This window comes from Bombus terrestris, chromosome 17, assembly GCF_910591885.1.
Source record: "Bombus terrestris chromosome 17, iyBomTerr1.2, whole genome shotgun sequence".
NCBI lineage: Eukaryota > Metazoa > Arthropoda > Insecta > Hymenoptera > Apidae > Bombus > Bombus terrestris.
This window is the reverse complement of record NC_063285.1, coordinates 1,251,600-1,273,753: the sequence shown is the minus strand read 5'-3', so window position 1 is coordinate 1,273,753 and position 22,154 is coordinate 1,251,600. Positions and strand designations below refer to the sequence as shown.

The window sequence follows — 22,154 nt, the reverse complement described above, 5'->3', positions numbered from 1 at the left end:
GTCAAGGTCAACACGATGCTAAGGATCGCCAACGATTGGTGCACGAGTGTCGAGCTCACCCTGGCGAGGGAAAAGACGGAGGTCATGCTCATCACAAGCTTGTGAGTGCCGAGAGTCGTGAAACTCAGGTTGGGCTCCTCGGACATCGAAACGGTCGATCGCATCAGGTATCTCGGAGTCGTCATTGACTCCAGTCGGAGGTTCGGTTGCGCATATCGAGATGGTGTGTAACAGAGCCGACAAGTTAATAGGAGCCATTAGGGGAATTCTACCCAACATCAACGGGCCGCCCAGCTTGGCTCGTAGGCTCTACTTCAATGTGTGGGAGTTCATCGTAACTTACGGAGCACCGGTGTGGGCTAGAGCAGCATATACCGATAAGAACAGGAAAAAGCTGAAACGAGCACAACGAACGACCCTGTGCATAACAACGACGGCATACCGTACAGTCTCCCACGCCGCACTTTGCGTGTTGACCGGGAATCTCCCGATTTACATAAAGATAAAGATGCTCGGAGAGACCTACGAGAGGAACAAGATCCATGGGTCCAGGATTGACACGGATGACGGCTCCAAGCTGAAGGAGGAACTGGAGACGATTCGCAAGAAGGCCCACGAGGACTGGCAGAAGGAGTGGAACAACTACAAAAAAGAAAATATCACAAAGAAGCTATTACCGAGTGCGCTGCTATTTACCAAAAAGAAGATGGACATCGATCACCACACCATGCAGCTGCTAACCGGGCATGGGAGCTTCGGGGTCTATAGGAAAAGGATTGGCAGGGACAGCGACAGCAACTGTCTCGACTGTGGAGACCCGAACGACGATGCAGAGCACGCCCTCTTCGCGTGACCGAAGTGGACGGACAGAAGGATCGAGCTGGAGAACGCTCTGGGAGGGAAGATAGACGTGGGCAATCTGATCGCCACGGTGACCGCCAAGGACGAGAGCTGGAATAAATTCAGGCAATTCTGCAAGACCGTCATGTGTCACAGGAGGGTGACAGCGAGGGCCTGGGAAGAGGCAAGGAGGAGAACGAGCGTAACAACAACGAGCGGAGCAATGAGGGCAAGAACATGGAACAACGAAAATCCGCAGAAGGAGACCAGCCCAGTATTCTGACCTGGCTGAGAGGACGATATGAGCAGTAACTGCCCGATGAAGTAGATACAACGGGGCACGAAAGGACAACCCTGATGACTGCCGACAGGTTTTACCGGGGTTGTCTGCCCTCTAAGAGGAGGAAGAAGGAGGAGGGGTTTTTAATGGGTATGGCAACGACATCCGACCGACTCCCACATAACCCAGTGATGCGGGTCACTGGGCATGCGTAATAGCATTTTCCCCTCCCCACGCAAAAAAAAAGTGGGAAAAAAAATAGTAACGTCAACGCCCATCGCTAAATGGTGGAAAATGCAAATACCAACAATAAAAATTACAAGCAAAGGCGAAACATATTCTACGAATAGAGCTACAAGCATAACAAACCCAAGACAATCGCTAAATGAAGAACAGGAGTATTCAATTATAAATGAAATAGATATGGAATCAATACAAAACAATTATGAGAATAAAACCAACAATGAACTAACTCATCAGGACGAAAGCTGGAAGGTGGCAACTTGCAACAAAAAAAGTAAAGTAACACCATGCACAAGCAGTAGGAAAGCTATAGTAGCAAATAAGCAACAATGGCTACAAGAAATCAATCTTCGAAACTCCTTCAGCACACTGCCAGAAGAGAAAGTAACAGACCCAGTTGAAAAACCAATAACCCGCATCGCTAAACCACCACCAATCTACATAGATGCTCAAATAATAGACCCCCTCATTGAACTACTAAACAACACGGCAGGAAAAGAAAATTATAGCATAAAACAACTAAAAGTAGTCCAAGTCAAAGTTCGGACCAACACCCCAGAAACATTCAGAAAAGTGACAAAAGCACTAAAAGAGAAAAACGCGGGGTATCACACTTACCAGCTCAAAGCCGACAGAAGTTTCAAAGCAGTAATCAGGGGATTACACCCAAAAACAAACACAAACAACATATGCGAGGAACTAGCAAAAATCGGACACCAGGTAAGATCAATGAACAACATAACCAGATACGATACTAAACAGCCATTACCGCTATTTCTAATAGAGCTTGAACCTAAAAACAACAACAAAGAAATATTTGAAATTAAAAAAGTTCTAAACACAATAGTAACAGTGGCGCCACCAAGAGATAAAAAGACATACCGCAATGCATACGGTGTCAACAATATGGACACACAAAAAATTACTGCAACAGAAACCCGGCGTGTGTCAAATGCGCAGAAACGCACCTAACAATAAACTGTCCATACGTAGGAAAAATAAACGAAGTAAAATGCTTCAACTGCAATCGAAACCACCCAGCTAGCTACAAAGGCTGTGTAATCAGAAAACAACCGCAACGTAAACTGTTTCCGCCGCTACGAAACAGGGCGTACAATAACTTACAAGCGCAACAGGATAGCACAGAAACTGAGACAACTCCAAATTCACAGCACGCAATGAACACTAACCACAGTAACACCAACACCTTTGGTAGCTAAAGTTCTGCTCGGGCAACCGAGGTAAACAGACGTGTGTAATCAATCATGTGCTCCAGTGAAGTGATTCAGAGAAGTGTTTCAAAGTGAAATAAAATTAACGATTAGTAATAGTGAGGGGAAGTCCAACAATGCAGCAGCAGATACCAACAATTAAAATTGCAACTGAAAGAGAAATGTATTATATAAAAAGGTCGGTAGATTTACCAGGCCTATAGCAACAGCAGCAATGTAATAATAATCAAAACGACATGGTTATAGAAGAAATGGAAGAGCAGTGGAGGCAGGAGGAGTGCAGTCACGATAACGAAAGATGTTACCAGGACGAAAACTGGAAAACGTAAAATAACTCCAGGAACAAGTGCCGCAGGAAACTTAGATACAGAAAAGCAGCGACGGCTACAAGAATTACCATTAAGAAACTTCTTCAGCTCATTAACTGAACAGTCGCCTTAGGTAGCAGCTATTTAGCTATTTAATCCTAAGCCAGAAAAATTGTGAAACTTCTGATTGATAACAGGTCATAGGACTTTTGCGTTCTATATAACAATACTTTTTCCTATGGAAAGATTCCCTAAAAATAAAAAGAGATCTGCCTATTTCTTATTAAGAAACCGAGGAGGGAGAGTTGTTTCCTCCCCATCCGATTGCCAACTATCAGAGATCTTCTTAAGCATTATGTAGATACGGGAATGTGTAATTGAACCCAAATTGTCTCGCTCTGGGGCCTGATAGTCTTGCAAATTTTCAAATCGGTATTAGAAAAAGGAGAGGATCCATTTTCACAAAGTGGCTAAGCTTGCGATTTATTTAATCGCATCCTATCCTACGAGAAACTGATAATAGGAATTTCTCACAAGTAATCAAAATAGTTTCGATGAATTGTTTTCACTGCATTTGAGTACAGACACATTTTGACTGATTTTAAAACAGGTATGAATAAAATTTCTGTTCATAAGGAGAGGGATAGTCCACAGGATTCCATACTGGGACCAACTTTGTGAAACATTATCTATGATGGCGTTCTCAGATATTTCTTACTACTCCGACGATTTGACCTGAGGTGTATTGTGTTGTCCGTGATAATTGTAGTAGCTGACTGTAGATGTCGCTGCTGGGGTACTGCTGTATTTTTCTTATTTAAGAATCGTGGAAGAAAAATCGGACTACGAGCGCCGATATTTGAACCCGGGTCCCGAACGTTCGTAACCTAAGGCGCTAACCACTGCACTGCCGTCGTCCGACTCTAGTTATTGTTGAGTGGTGGTATTTATGCTGTCGAGTGCCGCCACACTCATTATCACAGATCTCGAACAATTATAATCGAGTTAAAGTATAGAGACTAAAATATTGGAGATCCCGGTGTCCTTTCATCTCCGACATATATATGCAATTCCCTATTTATTTGTACGTATTACCTATATAATATATGCATTACATCAAAATCCTGAAGTAAAGTCAAATTTTTTTACTCATTCGATATGTAAATTCGACCAATCGCGGGGAGACGCAATCGCGAGGAAACACGTCAATGGGAGTCGTAAATTCCCGTTACGATTATAATAATCGACGCTGCAAGTAGATCGATCCCTTGATTTCCGTTAAGACAATAGGGGTGGTTGAAATGATATAACTCCGTGATTAACAGTGTTATAACTTATATATTTTCCAACAACTTCGTATAATCACACACACTAGTAACGTCGCTGAGTATGGGGATTGCCTTGATCTTATTCAGATTCTGACTGCCAATTTGATAGATGAAAGCTCTCGGGTCGTAGTAGACGCAGCGATTTATCAGATCCGACTTTGACTGAATCGAATCAACAGAATCAACCGAATGACCGAATGAATAGACGTCGACTGCTTGATCTCGACCGTCTGACTGACTGACTGACTGGAACTGTAGGCACTGTGAGAGCTATGGGAACTCTAAGCACCGTGAGAGCCGTAGGAACTCTTCGTCGGAGCTAGAGAAACTCTCTAGTCGGAGCAATAGGAAACTCTCCGTTGTTTTCGTTAGGCCACTACCCGCTTTCTCCGTAATTCTTAAGAGCGCGTAATAAACCCAAGGACCTTTCTAATAACCGGCCGAAAACACTTCTAGAATTAGAAAGTCTTTTCAGGCAAACAGTTTGACTTAAACCATATGTGCAAACATTGCAGTTAGGATTTCAACTTTATGTTGAAATAAAATATTAATTTGTCTCCTTGGGCCTATGGAGGGTTCAAAGGACGGCACGTAGACCGTTGGCTATCAAGCCGCGAGGGATGGAGTGTAGATGTGTTGCGCGGCAGGACACGATATTTTAAATGAATTTCCTTATTGTGTCATCATATAACACAGTACTACATTCAATGTATATCTTTTTTTTTGCGTGGGGAGGGGAAAATGCTATTACGCATGCCCAGTGACCCGCATCACTGGGTTATGTGGGAGTCGGTCGGATGTCGTTGCCATACCCATTAAAAACCCCTCCTCCTTCTTCCTCCGCTTAGAGGGCAGACAACCCCGGTAAAACCTGTCGGCAGTCATCAGGGTTGTCCTTTCGTGCCCCGTTGTATCTACTTCTTCGGGCAGTTACTGCTCATATCGTCCTCTCAGCCAGTTCAGAATACTGGGCTGGTCTCCTTCTGCGGTTTTTCGTTGTTCCATGTTCTTGCCCTCATTGCTCCGCGTAGTTGTTGTTACGCTCGCTCTCCTCCTTGCCTCTTCCCAGGCCCTCGCTGTCACCCTCCTGTGACACATGACGGTCTTGCAGAATTGCCTGAATTTATTCCAGCTCTCGTCCTTGGCGGTCACCGTGGCGATCAGATTGCCCACGTCTATCTTCCCTCCCAGAGCGTTCTCCAGCTCGATCCTTCTGTCCGTCCACTTCGGGCACGCGAAGAGGGCGTGCTCTGCATCGTCGTTCGGGTCTCCACAGTCGAGACAGTTGCTGTCGCTGTCCCTGCCAATCCTTTTCCTATAGACACCGAAGCTCCCATGCCCGGTTAGCAGCTGCATGGTGTGGTGATCGATGTCCATCTTCTTTTTGGTAAATAGCAGCGCACTCGGTATTAGCTTCTTTGTGATATTTTCCTTTTTGTAGTTGTTCCACTCCTTCTGCCAGTCCTCTTGGGCCTTCTTGCGAATCGCCTCCAGTTCCTCCTTCAGCTTGGAGCCGTCACCCGTGCCAATCCTGGACCCATCGATCTTGTTCCTCTCGTAGGTCTCTCCGAGCATCTTTATCTTTATGTAAATCGGGAGATTCCCGGTCAACACGCAAAGTGCCGCGTGGGAGACGGTACGGTATGCCGTCGTTGTTATGCTCAGGGCCGTCCGTTGTGCTCGTTTCAGCTTTTTCCTGTTCTTATCGGTATTCGCTGCTCTAGCCCACACCGGTGCTCCGTAAGTTACGATGGACTCCCACACATTGTAGTAGAGCCTACGAGCCAAGCTGGGCGGCCCGTTGATGTTGGGTAGAATTCCCCTAAGGGCTCCTATTAACTTGTCGGCTCTGTTACACACCATCTCGATATGCGCACCGAACCTCCGACTGGAGTCGATGACGACTCCGAGATACCTGATGCGATCGACCGTTTCGATGTCCGAGGAGCCCAACCTGAGTTTCACCACTCTCGGCACTCGCAAGCTTGTGATGAGCATGACCTCCGTCTTTTCCCTCGCCAGGGTGAGCCCGACACTCGTGCACCAATCGTTGGCGATCCTTAGCATCGTGTTGACCTTGACGGAGGCATCTTCGTTCCTCCCGACGGAACATGTGATGGCCAGATCATCCGCGAAGGCGGTTGCTCTGACCATTGGCATGTTGTCGAGTCTCTCGAGCAACCGGTCGTATACCAAGTTCCACAGGAATGGTCCGAGGATGCATCCCTGCGGAACTCCCGCCGCCACCTCGTGCTCCACCGTGCCGTGCTGGTTGCTCACGATGATCCTCCGTCCGGATAGGTAACTGCCGATTAGCCTTTTGACCTTCCATGGCAGCTTCCTCTTGTCAAATTCCTCGTATATGCTCTTCCAGCTGAGCGAATTGAAGGCATTGCTAATATCCAGGGTGATCATCACGCATATTACCTTCTTCTGTTTGCAGATGTTGGCAACCTTCATCACCTGCGTGATGGCATCTACCGTGCTCCTCTTCTTTCTGAAGCCATATTGCCTCCGATGGAACGGGTCCGTCCCGATGCATCTCTCGATGATCCTCTTAAAGCATTTTTCCCAGATCTTGCTCATGGTTGGGAGTATGCCTATCGGCCGGTACGCGTTGGGGAGACTGGGATCCTTTCCCGGTTTCCTTAGCAGTATTACTCTGACCGTCTTCCAGCAGTCTGGGATCCTTCCTGATTCGGTGATGCCGTTGAACTCCCTTGTCACGAGCTCGCTCCTGCGACTCGCTACCAGCTTCGCGATCTCGCCCGGCACGCCATCGACTCCTGCAGCCTTCTCGGAGTTCATTCTTCCGGCGGCATCGACGACATCGCCTTCGCCGATGGCGATGCTGAGGCTAATATCTCCTTCTTCTTCGGTCTCTGCCTCTTGGCGGCCCTCATAATGGGGGGGTCCGTGTCCCAGGCTGAATAGCCTCTGTAGGACTGCCTTAACCATGTCGATCGGCATGTCGTTTGTTGGTCCCTTGCTTTTACATTTCTTCATGACCGTGCGATAGGGTTTGCCCCAAGGGTCGCTCTCCAGTATCTTGCAGTATTCTGCCCAAGCTGTTTTTTTGCTACAGACGATCTCCTTTTTTAACTGCCTACGGATCTCCTTGTAGGCGTTGACGAGGGGCTCGTTGTTGCCGGCATTCTTCTTTCTTTCTCTCGTCACCTTCCTGAGCGCTTTGTGCGCCTGCGCTCTCAGTTCCGCGATCATCGGTTTCCACCAGTAGTTCGCGTACTTGCGGCTCGCCGCACCGTTCGACTTCCTTAGCATCCCTTCGCTCGTACCTTCGATGCTCTTCTGCAAGGGCTCGGCCCCATCCTCACCGATAGCCGCGTTGAGGTCCTCCTTCTTCAGTGTGTCGTCGAATCTGCTCAGGAACTCCTCCGGCGACATGTCCTTGGTCACGTACCTGTAGAACTTCGATACGGTTCGGGTCCTCCTCGTCTTAAACCTGTGGAGCACGTACAGATGGTCCGAGGCCGAGTATTTGTCCAAGACCGCGCTTCCGGCGTGTATCTCGCTGACCTTGTTGGATACGCTTATTATGTCGGGGAAGCTCGTCTTCCCGTTCATGAAGAAGGTGTACTTTTCCTTGAGCCTCAATGGAAACACCCGGTGGCCGCTTAGTGCCTCCATTAAGACTCTCCCTCTCTTGTCTGTGGTCGATCCTCCCCAACAGGTTGACTTTGCGTTGAAGTCTCTGGCCACGACGACCTTGTCGTGTCTTCTTGCAACGCTCTTCGTCATAGCAGACAGCGTGTCTATGTATTTGCAGTATGCTGGCTTATTTATGTTGGGCGAACGGTATCAGCTCAAGCAGAAGACGTCGCCAACGCGGACGCCCACTATCCCGTCGCTCTTGACCTCCGTTGTTTCATCAGGCAGCTTGCCATTGAGGAGTGTGACCCATATCGAGGCGTCTCCTTTGGTGTCATTAAACCAGTGCGGTAGCTGCCTGTTCGGCTCGGAAATTATTATTATATCCGGCCTAAGTTCGATCGCGCATTGGTGCATCATGTCCTGCGCCAGCTTGCATCTGTTGAGGTTTATCTGCAGTATCCTCATTTACTCGCTTTCAACCGCCTTCTATATTCTGGACAAGCCAGGGATCCGGTTACGTGGTCAAATTTCACTCCTTTCTCCTTGCTGCAGATGGAGCAGCAGGGTGCGTTGACGCAGGCAGCTATCGTGTGGTCTTTGGCTCCGCACTTCCTGCAAATCTCCTTTCCAGGGCTTATCGCCGTGCACTTGTTCGCGATATGCCCAAACATGTGACATCTGAAGCACTTTACCACATTGGGTAGTGCCTTTATCGAGGCTATCGTCAAGCCGGTTCTGATCTTCCGGCTCGCCCCCTCTTTGGCCAGATAGGCTTTCGGCATCGTCACTATTGCCGATTGGGTGCCCCACGGCGCCATTTTTAGGGTCTTTACTTCGACCTCAGTAATGTCGCTTATGCCCAGTTGTTCTACTATCTCCCTGGTTAGTTCTTCCTTGCCTACGAGCGAGTCTATATCCCTGATCTCTACGGAGGTCTTGTCGCGCATTGGTAGCGCTCTCACCTTGCCTCTTAGCGCCGTGTTCATATCCGCCGCGGTCTTTTTGGCGTTGCTACCTGCTTTCAGCTCGATCAGGATGTCACCTGTTCTGGTCCTCCTAATCCCACAGCTCTCTTTTAGGGTCCCCCTTGCCCCCATCAGATCTTTGTAGACCTGGATCCACTCCTTGTCCTGCCCTACTTTGACGAGGATGGCTCCGGGTCTGTTACGTATCCTCTTCGGTCCCTCCGGCCTCTTTGGCTTGTCCAATGCCGCCCTTCCTGCGTTCGCCTTCCTGACCACCGTCGGGGTGTCCGTTCCTTTTCCTCTCCTTCCGCGGATAGGGATCCAGTCTTCCTTTACATCGCTGTCCGTGCATTCCGTAGTCGCTTTTGCCGAGCTGTTGCCGGCACAGGCTCCTGCGTAGGAGGCCTCCACTGTCGTTGGTCTCTTCCTCTTGGTGTCGCCCTTCCCCTCGACGGGCGATATCTCCTTCCTTTTTCCTTCCTTCTCCTCACTCCTCACCGGAGGGGTGGTCATCCTGGTGGCCGTGACTGTCCTCGCGTTCCTCTTGAGCCTCATCTCGTCCAACATCGAGTGGAGCTTGATCGCTTTTTTACTGATGGCGTCCCTCCTTTTCTTGATGTCGGTATCCTTTTTGCTCATGAGGTAGAGTCTGCTACCTATGTATTGGATTTCGCGGAAGACTTCTGTGATGATTTCCGTCATCGCCTTCCATTCGCTCATCTTAATGACGATACTGTCCTCGTCGTTGCCTTCGGTCTCGGCCGTTGCTCTGTTCGCCATGGCCTTCCTCCTGAGACATTCCCTTGGTGCCGCCGCTTCGCTGCCGCTGTCCGACATTTCCGCCGGTGTGTCTAGCTCCGAGGTGCTGGCCGCTTCGTCCCTCGTTGCCCTCGGCTGGCTCCTGGCCAGGCTTCTCGTTTTCTTGCACTCGCTCCCCTCCACTGGGGACTTTCTCATATATCTGGTGATCTTGTCACCTTTGAAGATTTTTTCCTTGGCGATTCGGGTCGCCTTTTCGGTGGGTGGTGTCTTATCCTTGAGTGCCTGCATTGGCATCTCGACATCCTCGATGATTCCCGCGATGTCTTCATCAAGTTCGAGGTATCTTCTAGTGCTTTTCGTGCACGTCTTTTCCTCTGTGACAACTGCGGATGTTTCTTGGTCCCCGGTCGTGTTTACCGAACGAGGGGAGGCCCTGGGATCGACCTTCCCCTCGCCGTTCGTCCAGTCGTTGGGTGACCGTCGGGTCGAGCCTGGCACGCTACTCGAATCCCCGACGGGGCCTGGAAGCTCCGAAACCCCCTGAGCCGTAAGTTTACTTGACTTACAGTACTTGTCCATATTGTGTTTGTCTTAATATACATATATATATATATATGTATGTTTGAGATGGATGTCCTTCAACGTAGCCGGTCGTCGTATAATCCCACTGTATCCTTCCGCGTGTATGCGATTCGTGTCTGTTCGACGCGGGGAGTTCTGACTGGCCCTCCACGGGGGCGCTCTCCACCACTCCTTGGTTACCCAGGTAGCCCGCACGGTGGCGCTTCGGTCGCGCGACCCAAGATGGCCCCCGCTCTGCCCCTAACCTCACTTTTCACACACAGCACTTTCAATCGTTTCTCTCGCTTTTATACCAGCGAGCTCACCTATCTCTTGTGTTCCCACTCATTCCGGAGCACTAGAAACTTCACTTTCGTGCACTTTCCGCCCGAATTCTTTAATATACCCAGATATTTCGGTTATGCCTACGGAGCGACGTGCACGTGTCCGTTCTGCTTGCCGCCATCATTTTGAGTTTCATTCAATGTATATCTGTACATTAACTTAAAGTTACCAACAGAAGATAGTATGTACAACATACATATACCGTAATTTAAGTTTTCCCTGTACTTTTCCAATAAATTTATAAATTAGGAATTTTCGGAATGGTATCTAGTAGAAAAATCGGTTATTCCCATCTACCTGTAAACGTCTTCCATCGATGTACTAGATGAATTAATATTTTTTCCGGTTCTGCGACGACTGTTTTATTGAATTTTTCCTTATTTTCACCAACTTCCGACATGAGGATCCAACAAATCTTTTATTCCTCCATCAGATTCTTACCTAAACGAAAGTATCTTCCTAACGGATTGATAACCTCCATTCTATCTAATGCAGGAGTCACAGACGAATTTTGATTTAAATATAAAACGTAAAAAGCCAAATAATAAGCTATGTGTTCGAGCTGCGCGTGACTTTTGTATCTTTTCCCGGTAAAAGTCAATATAGTGAGACTTCCAGTATCTGAAGACCTATTATCAGAATAATTTATTATTGAGACGTTCCACCACCCAAACGTATCATTAATTACACAATATTTCTAAGTATGTCCTTCTATAATTTCATATATTTCTATTACTTTAGTGTTGAGGTAGAACGCGTTCAGAAGTCCACAAGAAAGTGATCTTCAGACATAATAAAGTCTTCTTATTTCGAAACGTTTATGAACCGTTAATGGACCTTCTTTTCTTGTACGTGGAGAAATCCTCATGGACACTCCGCTGTTGCTAATAATCGATAACAGCAGAGTAATGTCGAACTCTTACCGACTAAAACTCCACGATGCCCATCCTACGCGTATGATAGGAGTGCTCCAGGAACCTCTTATGAATTGTCTTCAGTTGTACCCCTTTCCCCCGTCCTCTTGTTCGAGCCAGTTTTAATGATTCTCCGACTGTTGAATTTGGTGTTAGAGGGGGGGGGGCATTGTCCCTAGCGCTATCCCCCCTTTTAGTCGTGGTCCGTTGAGACGACGATGGAGCGGCTCCAGACCGCCTGACCGCCATCCCCCTCTATCGCGTTATCCTACAAGGGTGTGAGTTTTTCTTTCACTCCCTTTCTGCTCGTTCCTTTGCGAGCATAACTCGCTCGCAAAAGAGGCGGGCAGCCTCGTATTACTGTGGCCCGCTCAGCATCGCTTGTACAATCGCCGAGGGGGATCAATCTTTTACCTATGACGTGTCACAGGGTGTAGCGGGACAGCTTCCATGCCGGACAAAGCTTCAGCGTGTGCTGCGCCGTGTCCCTGCCCTCCCCGCAGTGGTGATAGGTGTCCGTCTCTCCAGTCTGATTTTCCTCAGTTACTCGCCGAATACGTCGTGTCCCGTGAGCACCTGGATCATCCTATAGGTGAGCGGGAGGTCGCGGCAGCTTCTCCATGTTTCCCAGTTTGGAAGGACCGCCTCCGCGTCTCGATGTTCGCCTCTCTCGTTGTACAGCTGGGATCGCCACTGATCCCACGCGTCCTCCTCGACGATTCCTAAGACGTTTGGGGCCAGCATGACATTAATGGACTTAAGTGTCTTGAGACAGCGGTTTCCAACCTTTATGCTACTATGCTTCTCCTCAAAAAAAATTTCTTTCCGCGCCTCCCTACCTTTTACTTTTTTAACAGATATAATAATATAAACACGTTTTAAATAATAAAAAAAAGTTGAAAACTACAATTAACAGAATAATAATAAAATTTTGTTATAACATATACGTGCTTTACAATATGAAGTTTTATTTATTTGTAGATATTATGGTATGAAAATTAATGTTTTATTAAAAAATGTTGCCGCCTCCCCTGGCAATACTCCGCGCCTTCCACGTTGGAAACCACTGTCTTCAGGTATAAATAGGATGATTCAACGCAGCTCAAGCTATTAACAAATTTATTTGACATAGCAGTCAAAAAAAAATATGAAATCCATAAATGATTTTAAAAATTTATATTATATTGTACTTTTTGTAATTGTTCTTGAATTATTCTTTTTGAAAAGTGGAACGATAATGATAATAAAACACGCGTGTTCTACCATCCACAAATTCCCTCATTCAAGCAGTCGTCACTCCATTAATTTCCTCCATAAATTCGAATAATGGAAATTCTACTATCCAAAAGAGCTTGTAATTCGCGCTTCAATCATACTTCGAAGCTTCTTCGTCTAGATTGCTGTGAAATAATTTTTGTTGGCATTAATAAATATTATAACGACAATCTTGAAGAAGCGCTCTCAGAGGTTATGGCACCTGTTATTGATAAAAGAACGGTTAGCATCAGTGGCGTAAGAGTGGAGTAAGAGTGGAAATAATGTTCGTGTGGCGCGTTTAGAGTAGAAATTCACAAGTTAAGATCTTTAAACAGAGATTTATTCAATGAAAATAATATGAATAATAATAGTGATACAATAAATACAACAATACTAATATAATAAACTGAAATGACAAGTATTTGAATGATAATGATATAATATTGAAAGTTTGAATACGGAAGTTTATAATATTCTGAAACGTTTTCAATATGTACGATAATTGAGATGCCTAAAATCTATCTTATTAATTAAACTGACTGCGCATGTGCGACAGGCTTTGTAAATAAAGCTCAAACTCAGTAAATCCAGTAAGTTTTATTGAACAACATCGCTACTAAGAAGCTCCGCTCCTCGCTAGATCATTAGACGTGGAACGAATCTTAACTCAACCTTAAATCAACATTAGATTTATCCCAGAGTGTGTCCTTAAACAAAAAGTGTTCCTTCGTTAGCTAATTTAATCAAGTTGATCTTGAGAGCTTTACACAGACAGATAAAACCGGATCAGGCAAATTCTAGGTGATTAAGCTCTTCGCGAGCTCATTAAACTTGAAGCGAATCAACCGACTATGAGTCTCTTGGTTTCTCAAAGATCTAGTCTCTAAGTCGGTTCTTGAAGCCACTAATCAAGGAACTGAATCGAACTACCAGCCCCCTATTTATGCTTGATAGTCGTGATTATGTGGTGCACTCACGTGGATGCGCAGTGTCTGGCCTCGAATATATTTTGTTGCTAATTTTTTATAAAAAAAATGTAAAAAACAAACGCGAGCTTATATTAATAATAATCCTGATTTAATCTTAAAGAAAAATACATAATTTAAACTAAAATACAATTTTTTCTAAATAAAAATAAAAATAACATAAAGTAGTCATTTTTATATTGATGGTCCAGGAATGAGAGTGGCAACGTTATAGTACTTTTAAACTAAATCTATGCTGTGGCTTATTTGGAATATGTTGCGAAGTGGCTGACGTACAATGTCAGACACTTGTAAATAAAAAAAATTAATTTTACAGCAAAAGAGTTGCTTTCAGAATCTATGATAATTACACACTCTCTTGAAAAGTATTATGAGCTCTTAAAGTCTTAAACACTTTCTCTTTAACACAAAAATACTACGAAAAGTTGGGAAACATTATTTTTCAAATTATTTGTATACAAGAATGATTTTATCTGTTTGCTTCTTTCCAGGAATTGTCCAGGATACATGTTACCAAAAACTTTTTTTGAACAGGAACAGGATTATATATGCAAAATTTGTGAATCAATTGTTCCTTATGCGGAAATTGAAAAAATATTAGAAAATATTGGTATATACCTTTCAACCATGAAGAAAAATGACATTATTGCATGTAAAGAATTTATAAATCGTCGTTACGAAAGTACTCTCCACCCAAATCATTTTTACAACATTGATGTAACGATTGCTCTGGCTCAATTGATTGGACAACAAACTGGAGGATTAGCAGCAGTAGAAAAAGATCTTCTCATCGAGAAAATAGAATTATGCAAAAAACTGGATAAATTGCTCAAGACACTCGTTCCTGGTAATGTATTTTATTTAAGAAATGATAACTAACGACAATTATTCCATGTTACCTTCATTTACCTTACTCATTTCTGACAAATTCAACGAGTCTTATGTGTTAAAATTAGCTGATTCACTTCACCATAGATGCGCAAAATACTCAAATACAAATACATGATGGTAGGATTTCAAGGAATTCCTGGAAACATTTTGTTATTTAATTTGTTTACTCGATTAATATTTTCTGATGCCACCGTTGTTATTGTTATAGGAATTTGACGGAGGGATCAGGGTAATTTTTAACAAATTATAATGTATTTAATACAACCGTATACCTGCCCGTCCAATACTTTCACAGAAACCCCCGTACTTCTTTACCTTTCCTTCTGAGTGTGTATTGCACATTGCTTAGGGCAGTTGAGAATTTCCCTCTTTTTGAAAATATGCAAATATTTGCAAATATATATAGAAATTGCACACCCTAGAAAGAATGCGAAATAGTACCAAATTCTTGTTGGTTAGGCGTCAGGGATCCCCGGGAGATGAGGGTAATTGTACAATTTCCAATTCGCCGTTCTCCACTCTCTCCTCCTCGGGTATCGTGATGATGAGCGCGCGCATAACCTAAGGTTACTTTCGAGCTTTTTAACTTCCTGGCTAGGTCGGAGTTTAACCGAGTACATCATGTCATTTCCCCTCATTTTTATCCATTCCTTCTCCCAGCACTACGAATCTCTTCTAGGTGTAGTCTACTTCTCTATTTCAAAGTTTTTAAAATATACCTTTTCTTGATCAGTTCTTTCCCACCCATCTCAATCTCCCGTGTCCACCAGTATATAATGTTTTTAGCCTTTAGCTTTGTTCTCTTTCTTTCCATAGTTTAGCTACATGTCTTGACCATAGCTTCTTTTTTTAATCACCTCATGGAATTTTCGAGTACAAAGTATTAATGTTTCCTTTAGTCCTTTCCTCCATAAATAATCAATAAATAATGACACGTCATGGAGTTTATCTACGCCGTTCTTCTCAGTGGCACTCGGATTTCACATTAGGTTCTTTTAGTTCGAACTTCCCGTCAGGGGAAGTGTCCCACCCCTTCACGTCAGGGTCGACCGCAAGTGACTTCATTTTAGTAATAATAAGTATGTATAATATATAATATAATATAATAATAATAATAATATAATAATATATAATAATAATAAGTAATGTATAATAATAAGTAACTCCAGTTGTCATCATGATTACCTCTTCAATAATATTTTCCGTCGTCAATAGCGTGCCGACATAGCTCCCCAATTTGGTTCTGCCGAGGATCCACCTAGGACAGTGTCACAACGCATGCTCCGTGTCGTCTCCTTCTGTGTCGCATCCCAGCATCTAGAATGAACCTCTTTGCTGATAGCCCTATGATACACGTTCAATATCTCGTATCCGGCCAATAGTTCCATCGTCCAATGATCAATATTTCTTTTGCACTTCTTGAAAGTACAAGCGTCCCCTATTAATTTCTTCGTCCAATTGTCATTTCCATAAGTGCTCCATTCTTCCTCCACTTGTCGTCTATACGTTCTTTCACTGCCTTCATCCTTTCCACGAAATTTGAAGCAATTCCTACGCTAGACCGACTCTCATAATATTCTTGTTGGTAATTCTTCTTTACTTCATACATCTCGGCCCGGAGTTCCGCTTTGTAGTAAATCGGCATTGTGCCCGTCAATACGCACGGCACTGCATGCGATGCAGTGCTGTAGGCCGTAGACGATTTTACGAATGCTGCCCCCTGGAAGATGTTTCTGTTTTTCCTGATCAACAGCATAAAGCACCACTGTCTCCCATATTCCATAGTAAAGTTTCCTGACTGAGACAGTGGACCCGTTAACGTTAGCTAGCAACATCCTCAGCGCCTCCATGAATAAATCCGCCTTGCCACGGACTTTCTCAAAGTGAGCTCCGAACCTCCTGCAATTATGCAACTGCACCCCAAGGTATCTGATCCCTTTCTTGGTTCTCACTGGATGACTCTCAATCTAAATGTCCATGACATTGGGATTATGTTTCCCGGTGGGCAGGATTACCTCCGTCTTTTCGTGTGCTATCACTAATCTATTGTCAGCACATCACAGTGTCACTACATTCATTGCCCAAGCTTACCCCGATCTCCTCTTGGCTAGTTATGTCAAGTATCAGTGCCAGTTCGTCGGCAAAGGCGACCGCATTCAAACGAGGGATATCCTGAAGCTCCTTCAGGAGGCCTTCGTATAAAAGATTCTATAACAGGGAACCTAATATAGAACCCTGTAGGACACCCGGGTAAACTTTCCTCTTCACCGTCCCTCCGCTGTTACGGATTACAATCTTCCTGTCTTTCAGGTAGCTGCCTAGAAGACATAAAAGCTTCCGGGGCATCCCTCTCGCTTCAGCCTCCAGCAGAATCTTATTCCAGTAAGAGCATTGAACACATTCTTAATATCCACCGCTGCAAGCACACATATCCGTTTTTTTCTTCTGAAGCTGTCCGCCAATTCAACTACCCGGCGCAGCGCATCCACCGTGTTCTTCCTCTTGCAAAATCCAAACTGGTTTATATGGAAGGGGTCGAGCCCCAGCTTTTCCTTGGTCAAATTCTTGAAGGCATGTTCCTAGACTTTACTAAGTGTTGGCAACATACTGATCGACCGGTACAACGATAGTATTATGGGGTCCCTACCCGGTTTCCGGATAGGTACCACCTTCGTCACCTTCCATATCGCAGGTATCCTTTCACTGAGGTTTACTAGATTTCGTAAAATTTTAAAATAACTTTATTTAAATCGGCATCCTTCGAAGTATACCTAAAATTTTTTCGGTTACGCCTCGTCTTTCTCGTTTTAAAATCATGCAGGACATACGTATGGTCTGACGCTATCCACACATTTGCTATTTTCTCTCTCACGTATTTCTTGGCCAGTCTTCAATCCGTACTGATCACATCGATGAAACTCGTTCTCCCGTTCCTACGGAACGCATAGCTTTCCCTCATATTGATGGGTACGATACCATTCTTTACCAACATATTCATTGGATTCGTCTCCCAGCGATCAGTTCTCTAGCCGCCCCACGCAGTAGTCTTCGTGTTAAAATCGCCGGCGATCATCACTGAGGGATAACTCTTCCTGTTTGTCTGGATGATGATCTCCATTTCCCTTAAGTATTCGTAAAATTCTTCTGGTTTGACATTGGGGGAATAATACCCCGAAAGCAATGCACGTCGTTAACAGTAATGCTCACTAGTCCGTTGCTGGTTGTCACAGTACTTTCATCTGGATGTTTTCCTCTGAACAGGATCACCCACAACGATGCATCACCTTTGTTATCGTTACACCAGTAAGCCTTCTGTTGATAAAGCTCAGTGATAAGGACCACGTCGACTTTAGTTTTGCAGACATACTGATACATTAGCTCTTGGGCCAACCTACACCTATTCAAACTTTAAATTAGGATTATTATCTTCTAAGTCTATTTCCTCCTCTCATCGTATCCTTCACCGCTGGACATGCCAGTGATCCTGTTATATGTCTCAGGTTGTCTCTTCTCTCTGCCGCGCAGATCGCACATCTTGGCTCTTTGCTGCAGCCGTTTATAGCGTGATCCCTATCGTCACACCTCCGACATAGCTCCCTCCTTGTACTCAGTACCGTACACATTATGCCCCAGCATGTGACATCTATAGCATCTGAGGACATTCGGGATAACTCTGGCTGTTGCTATTGTCAATCCTGTCCTAATCCTGATGGTGGATTTCTCACGTGGAATGCTATTCACTGGAGCTACCACCATCGCCTGCTGGGTTCTCAGCGATTTTATCTGAATTCATATTTCCTCCTTGATGTCCAGCTCGGTGTCCTCGGTCAGCTCCTCCCTGGTAGCAATGGGATCTATATTTTTTATCTCAATGTCTCCCTACTTGATATTTCCATGTCCTTCTTCATGGCCGTCTTCAGTTTCACTGCAACTTCGTGCGCCTCGTGTACCTTATTATTAATTTCAATCAAGATGTGCCCTGCCCTCGTCTTCCTCACACCAGTTGTTTCCTTGAGTACTGTAAAGATATAGAAGGGATTCGGAAATACAAATAATTTCCTTTATTTAGCACACAACAGTTATACATATATCTTAGACCTCGAAATCCTACTCGCACGCACGCTTGTTGTCAACCAATTCTTCCAGATACTTCTAACGACTTACTATTGTCTTTTGTCCCAACTAAGGCCTGGACGCTCTTTGACGCTTACACACACATTCACATGTACAGTGTAAATGTATCATGTTCCTAACACGCCTCCTTACATTTATACTGTACACTTAATCGTATTTACATGCTTTGAGAAATTATGTAACAGAAACTTTAACACTTATTGCTCTATTTACATTTCTCTTAGTTTACATTCATCCATGACCTAAACCTTTCGAATTTCTCTCTACACAGTGCCTTCGTAAAAATATCCGCAGTATTTTCGTCTGTACTTACTTTAAGTATGTTTATCTTGTTCTCCTTTAAGCACTCGTGAACATAGTGATAATGAACTTTAATGTGTTTAGAATTTTTTGTAAAATTTCCATGCTTTGCTATACTTACCACTTCAGAGTTATCCTCATAAATTTGTACAGGGTTATCGTCTAAATTTACATTGATGATTTTCATAATTTCCCTAATAGACATTAATTCATTCGCCGCTTCCGGTAGAGCTACATACTCTGCATAGGTCGAGGCTTTTGTCACACACCTTTGTTTTTTAGACTTCCAACCGATTACATTTCCATACAATCTAATTACATATCCAGAGTCGATTTCCTATCTAAATGATCTCCTGCCCAATCAGCGTCCACATAACAATCTATTGTTTCACATTTTTCATTCCTTTTATAATCTAATCTTAAATCTCTAGTCCGGTACAAATATTTCAATATTCGCAAAGCATATTTAAAATGTATCTCATTACAATAATCTTGAAATCTACTCAAATAATTCACACTACAACTTATATCGGGTCTGGTATTTACACTAATATACAACAATGTGCCAATTAAATTTTTGTATCCAATATCCTCTCTATTTATCTCAGCTTTTTCAATTTCTAGCTTGGTCTCCATAGGTGTACAGTACAATTTGCCATTTTGTAACTTATATTTGTTTGCTAATGATTCAATGTATTTCTTTTGGCTTAATCTCATTTCATTTTTGAAATAATCATACTCTATATTTATTCCGAGATATTCTTTGACTTCACCTAAATCTTTCATTTCAAATCTATTAGTTAATAACTTCTTTACACTTTGTATCTTCCTTTTGTTTTTACTACAAATTAGCAAATCGTCTACATACATTAACAAATAAACAACATTTTCTCCCTCTCCACGTGTATATAGACACAACTCTATGTTATTCTTCTTAAAACCTAATCTCGTCACATACCTATCAAAACACTCATACCAGTCCCTTGGACTTTCTTTTAACTCTTAAAGCGCTTTCGATAGTTTACAAACTCTATTCGTTCCGTCCGTATATCCCTTTGGTTAATTTACATATATCTCCGAGGTTACTTCACCATTTAAAAAAGCAGTTTCTATATCCATTTGCTCAATAATTAATCCATTTTGACAACAATATGATAGCAATATCTTAAAAGTCTGATTACTCGCTACTGAGGAATATATGTCATCGGCTACGTTTCTTTGTTGGAATCCTCTTACCACTAATCTAGCCTTAGACATGTCATCTGATTTTCTCGTATAAACCCATTTTACATCTAATACTTCTTTGCCTTTTATCCTTTCTACCAATTTTCAAGTTTTATTCTTATAAAGACATTCTATTTCCTTATCCATAGCTTGTTTCCAATCTTCGCTATTTTCACAACAAATCGCCTCCTCAAATGTACAAGGGATATCTACTCTACAATAATTTGCATGGATTTCACTAATGTTTTCTTTTTCTGGATACCTTACTGGATTTCTCTTATTACGTGTAGATCTCCTACGGATGTTTAAGCTTCCAGGACTGTTATCATTTTCATCTTCCCTACTTTCTAACTCTTCCTTATTCACGCTTACCAATAAATCATTATCCTCAATGTCATCGTTATCTTTATCGAATGAATTGTCCATAAAACCGACACATTTTGTGTCTGTTTCTATGACCTCTACACGTCTAGCTACTGTTATTTTCCCACCTAATAACACTCTGTAACCTACTTCACTATATCTTAACAAAATTCCCATGTCTGCCTTCTTATCCCATTTAGAAACTGAGGTGGTATGTCGTGATAGGTGCAGAAGGAATACTCCGATGTTCAACAAAAAGTTTATTACTTATAACAATCAACGAGTCAACAATTCATACGATTCACACTTAACGATTAACCATCGAGAGTTTATAATCGCGTGTCTCGGCTTGTGTTTGCGTCGCTATGATACTGAACCTTTCGCACTTCGTGGCTGGAGGCAGAATGAGTCTTTGTTCGAAACCGAACGGATTCTTTTCTTAGTTGCCCTTCGATATCCCTACTACACACGCGTTTATTAGATGTACCGCGGCGGTTGCCGCGCGTGCATTCTTCCAAACATTCGGCGGAAGAACCATAGGAATATCGATGGCACATTAGGCGCGTCGGCCTTACGCTTTTAAGATATAGCGCTTTGTGTCGCGAAGCCGTTGGAAAGTTCCGTGCTCGTGTGCCGCCACATGTGTTTTTGGAACCTAATTTCCAAATTGTATGTTATATAAAATATTTTTAAATATATCGTAATGAAAGAAATCATTGTAGAATTATATCATACGATGAGTGTGTCACGACCGGCATACTTCAAATCCGATGGACCGATGATGGAGATAGAGATGAGGCGGGCTTGGCGACAATGTATATCGCCGAAGTGCCTAATGAGTCATCTGTATCCTAACGGTCCTTCCACCGAATGTCCTAGAAGCGTGACAACGGTCACGTACGCCTACACGGTAGTGGGGATATTGAGGGATGACAAACAAAGAAGAAACAGATGCCACCAAAAGTCAAATTGTAAGAGCTTCAGTCTTGGAAAGTCACGGCTGGAGCTCAGAACAAAATCGCAGTCAGTGTAAATTCAGAATACAAGAAATAAATTCTCTTGTTTTTTTGTTACCTTAATTTTTTTCTTTTCGTCCAAGTCTCCTGCTTTTTATTTTACGTGACATTTTTGGCGATTACTGCCAGGATAGTGAAAAGTGTTTGTTCGGAAACCAAAAGACATTCATCATCTACGGAAGATAGAATTATTTGGGACTACGGTCATCCGCAACAACGAAGTAACTATCACGAACCGAGTGAAGTGACAAAGGAAGGTAAACTGGATTCCTTCGTACGTTACCGTGAAAGAAAATCTAGCTTCAGTAGCCAAGACTCATCTTCGCCCGAAGGCAGGAAGATGTCTAAGACAAACGAATCTCAAACTTCTACCTCAACGGATCCAACGTTGCGAACAATATTGGATAGCATTCAAAAACAGGAAGAGAGTATTGCCCGTTTACAAGAGGATATATTACGTTTGTCTATGCAAAGTGACGAAACAAATAGATACTGGGTAACAGAATTCGGAAGTCTTGGGAGAACCGTCGCAGAGCTATGGACTGGGTTCGGATTCCTTGCGACCGATGATTCTGGTTCCATCATTACTGAAG

General features: G+C 43.7%; 2 protein-coding genes across 5 annotated transcripts in view; one reads left to right on the top strand and one right to left on the bottom strand.

The window, feature by feature from the left end:
* LOC125386758 overlaps window positions 1-14,512 on the top strand; it is a 44,350-nt gene extending 29,838 nt beyond the window's left edge. The window contains exon 3 of the mRNA XM_048413887.1: window positions 14,125-14,512. Coding sequence (XP_048269844.1) covers window positions 14,125-14,512 — 388 coding nt within the window. The remainder of the gene's footprint in view (window positions 1-14,124) is intronic.
* Window positions 1-22,154, bottom strand: part of LOC125386755 (GDP-D-glucose phosphorylase 1-like) — a 198,386-nt gene that overhangs the window by 61,383 nt on the left and 114,849 nt on the right. The gene's annotated exons all lie outside the window — the stretch shown is intronic.